General features: G+C 35.1%; 1 protein-coding gene across 8 annotated transcripts in view; it reads right to left on the bottom strand.

The window, feature by feature from the left end:
- Positions 1 to 1042: 1042 nt before the first annotated feature.
- Wdr62 (WD repeat domain 62) overlaps positions 1043 to 14782 on the bottom strand; it is a 120256-nt gene continuing 106516 nt past the window's right edge. For all 8 annotated transcript variants that reach the window (XM_022070501.2, XM_087351273.1, XM_087351272.1 and 5 more), the window contains 2 exons: positions 13804 to 14066; positions 1043 to 12571 (listed from right to left, as the gene is read on the bottom strand). In XM_022070501.2, coding sequence (XP_021926193.1) covers positions 12204 to 12571; positions 13804 to 14066 — 631 coding nt within the window. In that variant the 3' untranslated portion in view covers positions 1043 to 12203. The remainder of the gene's footprint in view (positions 12572 to 13803; positions 14067 to 14782) is intronic.

The raw sequence follows: 14782 nt of genomic DNA, 5'->3' as shown, positions 1-14782 counted from the left end.
GCGTCTTCGATTATGCCTTCGTGCTCATAATAAATTTGATCTCGTTTTTCCACAAGCTGACATATATTATCCCATTACTCTTGCCCAATTTATTCAAATCTCTGGCGACACTTATGCTCGACGTCCTTAATTTTAATTGTTGTGTTCTTGCTTGCAACCCCATGTTTTACATCTGCCCAAATAAGTTCAATGGGGTTTAAATCGGTATGGTACGGCGTAAGTCTCAGCACAGTACATTCTTTGTCTGCTAAAATCTGATCAATATTTGTGCTCTTCCCCTAAGTGTCTACATGGTGCAGTGGGATAGCTTTACTTATACTTACCGTCGCCATGGTAATGCTGTTTGGCTGAAATTTACTAAGTCATGTACAATAGTGCAGCACAGTTATAACTTTGATAAAATCATACTTGAGGTTCTGGTACAGTAAATCGATTTATATTCTTTAATGAAGCAAAGGCAAATATTTACTTCTCTCCTACACATTAATTAATTTTTACATGCTGCTTTGCAGAAACTGTGCATTGAAGCAGAAGAACATTCACTCATCCATGCCCTGCTATGTACACACACTTCAAAATTAACTCCAGAATGAATTTGTTGAGGACGTTATGCCATCGTCGACTACTCAAACCATGGCTTTTAGCCCTTTACAGATTCAATTAAAACTGTTTGAATAGTTTGACAAGAATTAGGCAAACAGTCTGAGATTTGCATGGCAATGAAGATCACAGATGACCTAAAAATGTGATATGTGTTAAGAAAAAAGCAGTTCTGGCAGTAAAACTTGAAAAATGTGTTCAGTGAGAGAAATATGATTAGGAACCACCTTAGTTACACAAAACTCAAAATATTATTACTATAGTGGTACAGATATTTAGAGATAATGGATTTGATTCAATGAAAGATCATACTTTTATTCTGCAACATGTTATGTGTAATGACAGGAACTGTTTAGGGAGAATCTGATTTGCATGTGTTCAGAACAATAAATATGAAATTTTACTTTTCAAGGACCATAATTTGAAATGCATATAAAAAACCTTATTATTATGTCAGTCATTTGTTCTCTTTATTGGCCTACAATACAGAATTACACGTTTTACTTTGCACTCACAAAACTGTTACATCGTTAATGTTAAATATTATAATTCAATATTAAGAATCTGTTGTTCAGTTAGTGACATTACTTCACTGCATCAGAAAAAGAACATGTAAACATGTGGAACAAATGTAATTTATTTCACAAAATAAAAATGTAACCACTAATATCAACACCTAATATACAAAAGACATATAAAACAATAGTCTTTTCCTGTCTTATGATACAAGGGATAAGCTAGTAATATGAAAGACAGAAATCCAGTGACACTAAGATCTATTCCAATCTAAAATAAGCTTGAAAAGGCAAAGCAAAATTCCAGGAATTAATAAAAAGGTACACTTTTTGGTATATTGCATATTTGTAATAGTTTCTTTGGTTTTAGTGCAATTAAAATCCAAAAACAAATTTGCAGAGTAAATAAAATTTAACTTTCAGGTCAGTTCATTGAACTTTTAACATGCTTCTAAATAAATATTATTATGATATACTGTCTTCCATATGTGTATACACTCATACATAATGTGAACCACACACAGGTATACAGTTACAGACACTGATGCATGGTGCCCTATACCTGATCATTTTTTTGTCAACAATGGAGTTCTTCATGATAATAACATCAATCTAGCATGACAAAAGGTGTGTGCAATGTTCCTTATAACTAATGAAATACAAGGATACCCTTCTGTGGAGGAAAATGAATATACTCTACATTGGTAAGTGATCCAGTAAAGTAAATATTCTCCGAGTAAATATAGCTTATAGGGTCAGATGTTGGCAACAGGGTGCATTCAATTTTCTTCCTCCCAAAACTTGTATTAATATTTGTAACATTCTAGATTTACCATAGCTTTACACTTGTGCAATTAAAGTTTGGTACATATCTCTGAAAGTAAATGTAAGCCTGCAATATGAATTTGATGTGCTACCTGGCACTGCACTTTGTAGAAGCTTTAATGGTATGCAGAAAATTGAAAGCAGTCCATTCTTACATACAATGGTTCTTAAAAATAGGCATAGCATAACAATTATGGTAGGTTTGCTCTGTTACTGCCTCTGCTGTTTCAATATATGAATGTATCTTATAAGCAGTGGAAGTACATAGATTGGTGCAATAGTAGTCTTGTGTCAATTACCATTGTATGGGCAGGATGCCTAGCACCTATCTGGCTGAGTGATGATAACAGGGGATACACCCACATGCTTGTGTTGACTGGAAATCTGCAGCCTGTCTGGCTGGGGATTCCTCTGAGTAATTTCTCTAGGTAATTTTCTGTGCACATAAACCCAAAGTAACCATTACTGTTGTCTGATTTTAGCAAAAAATGGAATTTTTAGACAAATTTTAGTATCACTCCAAAGTATAAAATTTCATGAAAATACATTCAACAATTCTTGAATTGACACATATAGGTATCATAAAGCTAAAGAAGCATTTTTGGAACTTTGTTGTGAATGTGCCTGAAGAAGGATAATTCAGATACAAAGAAAATTTTAAAGTGTTAATGTTATCTCAAATGTTCAGTATTACTACACATACTGGTCATAAAAAAGTACACACTTTCAGGCAGTTAGTTTGTAGTTATTTTGTCCATTCCATATTGTATTGTAGGTATTAGTGCTTGCTTACTGTCTGAACAAATAAACAAAGTACCAGGTGGACCTGTATCTGTATAATTAAGTGTCTTGTTAGATTACACCTCTGTTCTACTAAATGATAGGCCCAAATTCTCAGATTTCTTCATGACAGTGAACAATACAATTACTTTCATTTTAATTGTTATGGAAACTGACAATGACATTTAATACATTATCCTGCATAAATAAATAAATCAACTACTGACACACACAAATACATCCATCATTTTCAATTACTAAATTAACTGAAATAATCCCATAAATCATGCACTGCAGCAAAATACCATGCAATTACTTCACAATTAAGTACTTACAAAAAATATTCAACTAAAATCACATTACTTAAGCACCATTCTCCTTTCACAAAAGTCTTGCTAAAAAGCAATGGATATGTTAAAAATGTTTTAAAAATACACATGAAAACATATGTAGAGGTACAAAGGAACACAAACTCTTTACAGTAAAAGTATTCCAACTTTCACACATAAGATATGTCTTATGTTTGAAATCTTTAAAAGATTAATGGTAGTTTGAAGTTTAAACAAAACATTTTACGTACCTGATCCAGTTTTCCATACCATTTTAATAAGATATATTAAATACATACAAGCTTAATCTTATGTTTGGCACAACATTAAGAGGCTAAATGTAAATTCGAACAGAATTTAATAAAGCAATTTCTCTTCCAATATATTTTTTCTACTGCAATTTAATTTTGTTTTTATAAGAGTTATTGGTGATGTAATCATTTATCTTAGTCCTTTACAGAAATCAAAACATGTCAATTTTTACCCATGAGATTACAAGTTCTCACAGTGGTGAAGTTAAGTAATGGTCTTCTGGGTTCCAAGGCCATGTGAACTTTCAGCTCTGAAGATGGAGGCAACATATTCCTCTGAGATATTAATAAGCACTTACATGTCCACACGGTGTTGCAACCCAGACCAACTTCAACAATTTTCATCCATAGCAGAGTTTCATCCTCATTTGTTTTACAACTCTGCTAACAATTATGATTATGATAAATTATTGGTTTCATTATTTTAGGATGATAAAATGCAAGGTTATGTAATACAAGACGAGAAATGACATAAACAGACCAGTTGGGAGACTTAGACATTGATCAGACAGATAGCACCCAGTGGCAGGCCTTTGTGAACATCATCATGGACTTCTGTTCCCATTAAAACATAGAACTCCCAAATCAGCTGAAACTATTGACTTTTCAAGCACTTTTTTGTACCACAGTTACATAAAGGATCATGAAACAACTTTTACTTATAACTGGCATAGAATGCATGCATGTCAGGTATGGAGGAGATGAAAAATTTTAATATTTAGTTGTGACTCTGGACATAGTAACTGTTCAAACAAAAATGTACGCAACTACATTAGGTGTTCTGAAATGAAGGTGGAACAGAAGGGAAGATTTCAACTCTTTCACGCCCCGTCACCACAGCATAATACATTCTCAGGCTGTGGATGGAAGAAACAACCTGCAGATATGGAGGGCAGCAGTGAATATACTGAATAAGCAGTCATGAGTAGCAACAAGTGGTGGTCCTCCAGCTTGGGGGTTGGATGGGGACTAACAAATCTCCACTGTAACATTACACGGGGCCTCACCTCAGACTTGGATACAAGGGTTTATTTTAGATGCTGAGTACATAACAAAAGATGAAGAACAATTCTGAAGATGAAGTTTATAAAAACAGTTCAATGGACATGTAAAGCTGCCAGCTGTAAATTGCACCAATAAAATCTGAGCAGCCACATTAATTCTAGATGGAAGGTGATGACATGCACAGTCCCATTGGAAGCATACCATGGATAACAACACACTACACCAATTATTACAGTGAAGTTATCTCAAATATTTGTCCTTCTGCTAAGATTGTGTCACCCCAAAATTCACATAAGCAATCACAAAACATTCTAATTTTGTTATTACTAAGTGTGTTAACTGCAAAGATCTACATAAAATCAGGTATGTAAGGATGTGTGGGAGTAGTGACTGGGAAAGGATGTTGGAGTGGCTGCGACTTATATTAAGACACCGATCCAAGCACTTACATATAAGGACTGAGAAAAAACCATAAAAACCTGCCATGATGATTCACCTCTTAGCTGATATTTGAAAGGGGATCTCCAAAACATGAAGGAAAATTGTCAAGCACCATACTATGATTGCTTATAATCACACTCTAATTTCTAGGTCTGTTAAATTTCTCCAATAAGAAGGTAAATAATGTCCAGCTTTATAATATATTAAGATTAGTTTGAACAGAATGTATTTTATGAAACCCACAACATGACAATCACAAATATTAAACACACCAAAGTCAGAACCGAGTTTTCTTCTCCTGCAGATTAAAGTCGGCTAATGTACTGTAGAAGAATAATTTCATCAGTTGTATTATGACATAAGAAATCCTGGAGAACTATACATCTGCAGCATGGTCACACTGGCTTTATATAATTAATTAATTAGAAATAATATAATTATTTAAACTGAAATTAAAATGTTTCGAGCATATAGCATAAAAGATGGTGATGAAGTTAAGCAAGATCTGAAAACAGTAACACTGTGTGAAAATATGGTAAATTAAGGATACAGTGGTATAGCTAATATGCACAGACAGCAGTAAATGGAGAATACCAAAACTGAAGATGATGAATAAATTGCCATTAGGTAGTGGAGATCCTAGTGTGGGGAAAAAATACAAAAGAGAAATAGAGGGCACAGCCACATGATGAGTGCTTACAGGCAGACAGATGAATGTCATGGGACAACCCACCTTGACAGAAATGTTAGTAAATGATGATGATGATGATGTGGTAAAGCCAAAAGGGACGTATACCATGGAGAAATGAACAGCTCATGTACCTGGAGCTTGTGATGGAAGCATAGTCTATCAACACCAAAGAACTGAACCCCACAGGCTAATCTTGCAATTCAATAATTATTTGTATCTCTTAAACTGAAAAACTCCACTTGTTACATATGACAGGCAGACAAAAAAGTTCTTGCATTCTGTACATAAAACATATTGTTTACAAGGAAACTATAAACAAAAAATTCCAATATGTAACAACTTTTTTAATTTTAATATAAATGAAAGAATTACTGGTGTGATTTACTTTTACAGAAATGTTTTATATTCTTGGAATGACCATAGGGAATACCATTTCTTCTCATTACTAAGACTTTTAATCTGACTGCAAGCTAGTGAAGGAAAAACATGTCCAAGCTTGTATGAAAAATGGTACATCCTCTAACACTTTCCCTGTCATTAAAACAAGTAATTGAGCTAAGGCTGGTTCTGCTAGGCCTGTCAAAATGATTAACATTTAAATGGTGGTTTTCTATTACATTTAGGTTAATTATACATATGTCAAGAGACGGCGCAAGTATGAAAATATGTTTTTCAACTCTTTCTCCTCTTATCGTACATAGACAGAGATGTGGAAAAAGCCTTCACAATTCTTATATACTCTATTGTGTACTGCATGACAATGTTAACAGTAAAAGAGTCAAATATGTGGTGATCATTAAAAAAGAATCTGAAGGTTACAAAATAAAATATATTTGGTGGTAAGACATTTGTCAAATGATGGAAACATAAGGGGTATGTGAGATGGGAGGAGCAAAGCTGTAAAATACCTGATACCACAGTGCTTTTCACACTAAGTCACAGCTTGATTTCACTTTAAACTTTCAATGCTGTGATTTTCAGCAGAAAGACAGTTTTGTTTTAAAAATTCTTGATAACTTCTAATTCAGTTTGCAGGATCCTATATGTGGTTAGCCAAAGTGTCCAGAGATGACAGTAAAGGTTTTATTTTAATGATAATCTGGTAATACCATGCAACAAAGACATAAAAGCTATCAACATTTTTAAACATGTTGCTTCTTGGACACAGTCTGGGTAGCTACGCATCACAGTAGCACACCACTGAACCATTCAACCCCATAGTGAAGAACGGCTGGCACCCTTGGTTTGCTTAGATATCAAATTAAAATATTAATTAGAAACATTTCTCAATGATGCTTCATGTTTCTTGACTTTCTCTGAAGCTCAAGGTATAATTCATGAGTAAAACAGATGAGTTTAGTTGCAAGATTATAAATCAATGTATTCACCAAAATCAAAAGTATCCAGTGTATGTACCCAAGCATTCATTTGATGTAGCATCTTGTTGGTTGTACTATTGTGTATTATTTATTAGAAGTTACCAACATTTTGGAAAAACCTACTGCCTCAATTTCTTGATGGAAGTACAAAGAGCTTGATAATAAATGTAGCACACATGAGAAACCAGACATGCATACAAAATCTTTGTTTGAAACAGATCACGTACACAAACCATTGGAAGACTAAGGTATAAATGGGAGGATAATTTTAAAACAGATCTTGGAATAAGAGATGAAGAAAATGTGAACTGTACTGAACTAGCTCAGGAAGGATTCAGACCTTTACTTCTGTGATGATTGTAATGATCATTCAGGTTCCATAACAGTGGATTTTTGAATCATCCAAATAACCAAGTGTTACATACAGTTACTTAATTTAGAGATATTTCCTAGCATTTAAAATGTGTCTTATACAATTTGAGAATGGAAACGTGTGGTTGATAAGAGTACACTACTTTTCAAATGTGCTCTTAGTTATTTTGCAAACACCAATGGCTTTGATGTTCATTTATGGCAACTACACATCTCTGGTCAAGCTAATCACAATACAGATCCAGAACAGAAAGAACAAATGCAGGAAAAAGATGTGATATTGTCTGCTGGAATCCCCACTAAACCTACAGCTGTTTCCAGATGTCCCTTTTCTCAGGAGTATACCATTAATATACATCACTGTATGAAACAGTGCTGCAGTTATTCCCATCCTTTCCCCACAGAACATAGATCATGTTTAAATGTTGGGCCTTTGGAAGAAACCCTGCTCTCTCAAAAGACAAATAATGCTGAATTAAGCAGCTTCATAAGCAGGTATACTGTCAAGCAAATTTTAAAGTTATTGTTAACAAAAGTGAGAATATATCAGTCACATTTCTGGTGCCTGACTTATTTACAGTTACATAACATACATTCCACAGATCATCATGGATGATAAATGTAGATGAATATCCTCAAAGTTTTGCATTCTTTAATTTCCAGCAATCAATGTGCTATGGTAACTGTTAATGAGTGGTTAAAATGGCAAACTTTCTGTGTAACATTCTGCTTACAACAACAGGTTAACTACATAATAAAACTATACAAAAATTGATACATAGCATGACAGTTGTAATTCAACTCTCCACAAAACCAATATTGAAACACCAGTTCATCAACACAAACACAGTTTGTTCTAATCCATTCAGAAAGCACGGCTGATTACCTAGTAACCTCAGCCACTTGATGTTTTTATCTGTAATATAATTAACCAGGTTAGTAAATGTTATATATCTGCATGTTCTATTGAATGTAATATTTTAGTATGTGCACATATCTGTATATTGGGTGATCATGAAATCCCACTTCAACTGATAAACAGAACTTGTGATGTAATGTGGTTCTATGCAAAGGCAAGAAGTCAAAGAGGATTAAATCAGAATAACTTGAAGTAAAATCATGTTGAGGTAATCTTACACAATGGCAGGAAAATGGGAGCATCCCATCTTGTTGGAAAATCATGGCGTCCAATAAAACATTTCCCCTTGGCTGCAGCTCAAAGAAACTGGAAATAACATCACTGGAAATTATATTTAGTGTTGAAGGTGTTTGTAGAACTTCATCAGAAAGGAAGAAAGGGAAAAAGAAAGTTTGAGGTCAGTTTGTTTTTGGAGATGCAAAGTGAATATTATGTATTTATACAGAAATAAGTTGAGACTTCATAAACACCCTGCTTAACTCTACTTAAAATGAACTCAGTTGCCTGTGCTTTACACAAATAACCAAGTTACAAACACTGACATTTGAAAAATAGCAGGAAATAAATGGGAATAAAAAAATTGTATGTAACAACCACAGACACAGTTGGGTAAAGATACAACAGGTCCTGCTTTACAACATCTTGGCAAGAGTCTCAATTTAACTTTATGGTTTTAGTGAACTCACGTTTGGTAAAAGTATAGAGACATTTTTGAAAATGGCTATGCCTGCCACAAGTCACTAACAGTCACCTGCAATCCTTATGTCATGGCATGAAACAAGTCTATTACTCTAAAGGACCAGCAAATTATTTTTTACCAGCTTCCCTAGTTACAACTGCTGCTGCAACTGTCAACTAATCTGCGGAATGGGAATGTGTTCTCACACACAGGTTTTTATCCCTGTTTGAAGTTTGTGCTGGAACAGTGATAATAGTTTTCATAAGAATTTCCTTGTTATTAGCAAATAACTGTGTATAAACCACACGTTTAGAAGAAAAGGCAACTTGCTAATCTGTTGATAGTGTTGATGTAATTAATATTACATTTCACTGCATATTCTTCTATACTCATCTTTAAAGAATTCTGGTATGTGGATTAGCCCAGGAGCTGTGATGTTTTTTGTGAAAGTTGTTTTTCAGAGTGTTCAGGAGAGACAGGTAGGAATGACATCAAACATGCCAATTCTCAAAATATCAATGTTCCTATGAAAATTAGAAACAGCAAGAAAAGAATTAACAGCGTAATACTGTTGGTGAAATAAGTTTGTCTCCTCATTGTTGGACACTACATGAGGTATACATAAGCAGTAAACTGTTCTGACTAAGTGTAGGATTGATAAGATCAGCTGGGGCAATGAGATGGGGGAGATGGTTAAGATCATATAAATCCAATGCTACATGAAGGTATCCAATTTACAGTTTACTGGACATGTTTTCAACTGACTGAAGAGACTTAAAGGAGGATTGCAAATATATGTAGTTACCTTTTCCATTTAACTATTAAACAGATAAATGGAAACATCTGTGGGATCTTTAGAACTTGCTTAACTGTTCAGTTTACTGCAACAGAAGAATAAACATATGGCATGTATGGAATGAGAAAGGGCTACACTTCAATATTCCCCCAGCAAACAACAGTCAGATCATCTCATGTAACATATTATACTTACAGCAGCAAGACATATACGCAATGGCAATCTGTTTCACTTTCAATTTACTACGCTATACAAAGAATTATATATATCTGAAAAGACTGTAACTAACAGCAAGTTTTCATTGTATGTTGTCTGTTTACAAAAATCTTTCAGTAATGCCTTAAACATTCACCTTATAAAAGGATAGAGTAATAATTTAAATAGACGGTATAATTTTCTGCCAAGACTTCTGAAAACAGATTTAATAAACAAAACATCTCCCCTCATTGTGAGATCTGAGGTTCTCACAACAGTGAAGATGATGATGCTCTTCTGGGTTGTGACACCATAGAGACTCGTAGGTACATACAAACAATTCTCACAGAGGTTCTGGATTGTGACACTGTGTAGACATGTGAGCAGATGCCAACATTTTGGAGAAACCTGTGAATCTACAGTGTCAACCTAGAATATCATTATCATCTCTCTCTTTTATTCCTTCTACTTCTTTCATACACTTCTGACTTGGTGTATGTCACATTTACCAACTCATGTATAATAATAACCCCCCAATACTTGTTCTTACTTTCAGTCTCTAAAACCCTCCATCCATCAAATGTCACTACAGCCCAAGTTTGGGCCTTGGCCTCCTCCAATGTGGGAGGTTTCCTAGTCTTGGAAGTGTGCATCTGTCAGTAGTGGGTGACCAGCCCACTGCCTCTGCACAATTTCTACTGAATTCTGATTTGTCTGCCACCTAGTAGAAAATCAGCAGAGACATGGGTGAGAAATGGCCGCTGAATTTTGCTTACGAAACATCTCGTTCATGCTCATAAGGTTCTTTGACATGCTGTAAATCTACAACATGAGACTGCTGGCTTTACTTCCCCTCCAAAGGAAGCTGTGCTATGAATTTTTAATCACCCTTAAAAATCCATCGACCTTGTCCGGGTTTGAAGCCGTGAACCTTGGAACCAGCAGCGAGCATGGTAACCATTAGTCCACCGACGGTGACCTCTATAACCCTACTGCTGGAAAAAGAGCATCATTTGAACTAGCAGACCATATCTGTAATGCCAGTGAATATTGTAGGAGACTATCAAGTTCTTTTAAACAGCTTTTACTTTATCACCCACACAAATGACCAAACTATTTAAAAAATTCACAATCTTTGTTAACAATCATAGGGGTTGTTGCGCTGTGTAGTCTGGTCGATGTTAACCAACGTTTCAGAGGTCATACTGCCTCCGTCATCAGGGCCCTGATGACGGAGGGAGTATGACCTCTGAAACGTTGGTAAATATCTACCATGCTACACAGCGCAACAACCCAGAAGACAGAAATATTCATACTCACTGCTGTGAAAACCTGAAATCTTACATAATAACCTAGCTTTGAAATGTAATATACGTAATTAAATCAGAGAAGGAGAATGTTCTACTGCCACCCACACAGAAGGATTGTTTCATTATGTTCAATTACCCTTAAAGCTAATATTCAGGTATTTACTAAACAAACAACAATGAAACTTGGTATTGCTTCCATACTTTTCAAACACACAGTAGTAGAATGTACAGGTCTAACAAAAATGATTCCATAAATCCTCCTATGACACCTGATGTTCCCTCACACACAATGAAGTACTTTAAATAAAATCTTAAAAAGAAGCTAATATTAAATTCCATAAAATTTAAAAATTCTAATAAAATACAGTATGAAAAAGAAATTAATCAATATGAAACATTCCACATTAGTAACCATATTCAACACATCACCGCCTTAAGCAAGATGATCTGGGGAACTAACGGAAAACTTACCAGTGTAAGGAACTACAGGCAATTCATAGTTTCCAATTCCAAGTTCCACTCTTCTCTGCACTATCAGATGCATACACTTGTAGCTCCTTACAACATGAAGTTCCTTTGTCTATCCTTCCTCATTTTATATATATACATTAACTACTTTAAGAGATCTTATTCCCTTCTCTTATGGGTTCTGACTGCATGCTTGAATATTCACAACATAAAGTTTAAATGATTTCTGTCCTGCAGTTGCAAATGTTTAAAATCACAAGTAGCAAGATCACAGTTACTAGTAAAACACTGTAATTCATTACCTTCTACTATCACATGAAAAGAGAACAATGAATTTCATGAGTCCCTTTACTATGCTGAACCACTGTTTACTGTGTAATGTGTAATCACCATACTGTTATGAACACTTATTTTAAACGAGATATACATATGTATCTACCGACTTCAGCTGTGATGTTGGCATGGTGGTATATTATTCTACATTATATGTTATTGTACCATTATTAATAAAGTGGAAACTGCTGCATTATATTATACACCAAAGACTATACAGTATTCAAAGAAACAGTATCCTTCATGTAGCTTATTTTAGCTTGGCTTCTGCAGGCTTGATGCAGTGGAGTTTCCTATTCGCTGCTGTACTATTGTGAGCAACATGTCTGAATACTGCTGCATCATGGCCACCACATTTGCCTGATCTCCTTGACCACCGCTAGCAACAATGTCCTGCAATTTGGATGCTACAGAAAGAGACTCTGCTGCAGTAGCACCAGTTCCGCCCGCTGCGACATTTCGGAGTGTTCTCTGAGCCTCGTTGACAGCCTCTTCCAACCCACGCAACATTTCTCTGTGGTCTGTCTGGTCGCCCTCTAGTGCCAGGCGTTTGTATAGCTGTACCACACTGTCTGCAGTTCGTGTCAATTGATCTGCAACTGAGCTGCACAGCTGCTGTGAAACTGCAACAACATAAGCCTTTATGGTAAACCAGAAGTGACTCTGCAATAATGAAACATACTGCTCAAATTCTGGAAATGTTTCAACTGAACAAAGCGTACAAAACTCATACATGGATACGTGGCTGGTTATACGTTTATGGTTTCAAACTCCTACCTTGCCTCCACCCAAATGTTTAAGACAAAAAAACATGTTTCCTACTAGCATTTAGTTATGAGTACAAGCTGTGATAATGAAGGTACTAATATTTACATAAAGTGATTATATGATTTCTAAATATATCCATTAATTCCTTGTCCTTGTGTTAGCTGAAGCCAAACATAACATATTTTATGGTATTCCACATGCTGGTTTAAAGCAGATATGATTTTGAATTTGGCCATCATGTGCATCATTACCATCAAAATTACAAGCAGCAATCAGTACAAATTACATGGAAATTTAAGTAGTTCACACAGTTGGCCAAAATAAACCTCTGAAAATTGTTTTGAAAATAGTAGATACTTTTAACTTAGAAGTATATGGTTTTCAGCTTGTTAGCACTGACAATTGGGAAAGGCATTTATATACTACTGATGTCTGCATTATTCTTGCCAACAGTAGCAGCTGTGAAGAGTTCAAAAATTAGGGAAACTGATAAGATTTTCATGGTATAGAAAATGTCAAAAGTAGTAGTCTGTAGTGTAAGGAAAATCAGTACAGTCAGTGAATGAAACCTGGCTGCTCCTATGATTTATTAGTTTAATAACATTTGTTCTTACCTGCATTGGTTATATAGCATCAAATGAGATAATGGCACTGAATGAAGAACTGGAAGGAATGCATTAAGAGGTTTGTGGCTATCTTAAGGTAATATCATAGCACTAATATGTTTGGACTGAAAAAAAACTACAAAGTACCTCAGTCCAGATATGAGAAACAAACCTGGGACATCCCAAATATGAAAAACGAGTACTAACAATTCAATTGTGACGTGCAATATGAAAATCTAGCAAGGTCAAAGTTTCATACACACTTAAAAGTCAATGAGAAGAAAAACTTGAAGAAAAATCACTTAATACATCAGGCACACATTAAAGAAAAGTATTATAATTATTTAAAAGAAGAATGATGTGAGGGTATGGACTGGATTTAAATGACTCAGGGTATAGCCCTATGGTAAATTATTGTGAGTTCTATAAACAGGGAATTTCTTAGCCAGCCTCTCAAGAACTCTGCTCCATTAAGAACTTACGTGGTGCACTGACTACATCATAGACAGCAGAAGGCTGATCAGTGTCCTTCACAGGAAGCTCTTGAGGGCTCCGTTCCAGTTGGTTCTGCCTCGATGCTGGAACTGGTTTACTTCCACCTTGACGGCCAGCTGCGACTAGTCGCTGTGGAGCTGGGCGACTAAGATCTCGGTCACTGCCATAACGGCCATGAAGTGATGATCCACCTGGACGACGGGGTTGAGGTTGTGGCTGAATACCATTGGATGGCAAACTGGAAGGAGCACTGCAAGAGTAAAACAAATACTTTTCTTAACCACTTTACAAAATCAGACTGACAATACTTTCCTCAATATAAAATAAGGTGCTTTTCTTAATTTAGCATAAGAACAATTAGGAATCATCTTAATGTAAGTGTAACAAGTAAAATTCTTTACTAAGACGAAAGTTACATCACCAGGTGGACCCAGCAAAAGTCTGAGAGCGACTTCAGTTGTCTCCCTAGATCAATATTGATCACAATGTATCACAAGCAGTACAAGTACTCAAAAAGTGTTGCTACCCAGTGTGGTCAGACTGTTGTCTGTTTTGTGTATACAGTCACTTTATGACAGAATGGAATACATACTAAGCAAAAGTCAGCATCAAGAATAACATTATACTTGAACAGTACCTTCTTTACTCAAAAAGGAAGTGCCAGATGCAATCTGACAATGTTAAAAGAAGTATGAGGGATCTGAATTCAAGTTTTGAAAGCCTTTTAACACATCACTAATTTAATGATCCATTATAACGTCATTTTCTTTTATGTTTAATATATGCCAATTGCAAAATATTTACCAGCAATTGACCTACTGCAATGGAATATACACAGATGATCAACAATAATTTAATTCACAAATTATGTTAATTAAACCAGAAGAAAACTGGGCAAAATTTTGTTAAGTCAACAAAAGAGGGATTCCTCAAAAATAATGTATTCAGTTTTACTAACAATTTTAT

This window comes from Zootermopsis nevadensis, unplaced genomic scaffold, assembly GCF_977971745.1.
Source record: "Zootermopsis nevadensis isolate Lab colony 2312 unplaced genomic scaffold, Znev_1.0 Znev_ptg000018l, whole genome shotgun sequence".
NCBI lineage: Eukaryota > Metazoa > Arthropoda > Insecta > Blattodea > Termopsidae > Zootermopsis > Zootermopsis nevadensis.
This window is presented reverse-complemented; position numbering and strand designations above follow the sequence as displayed.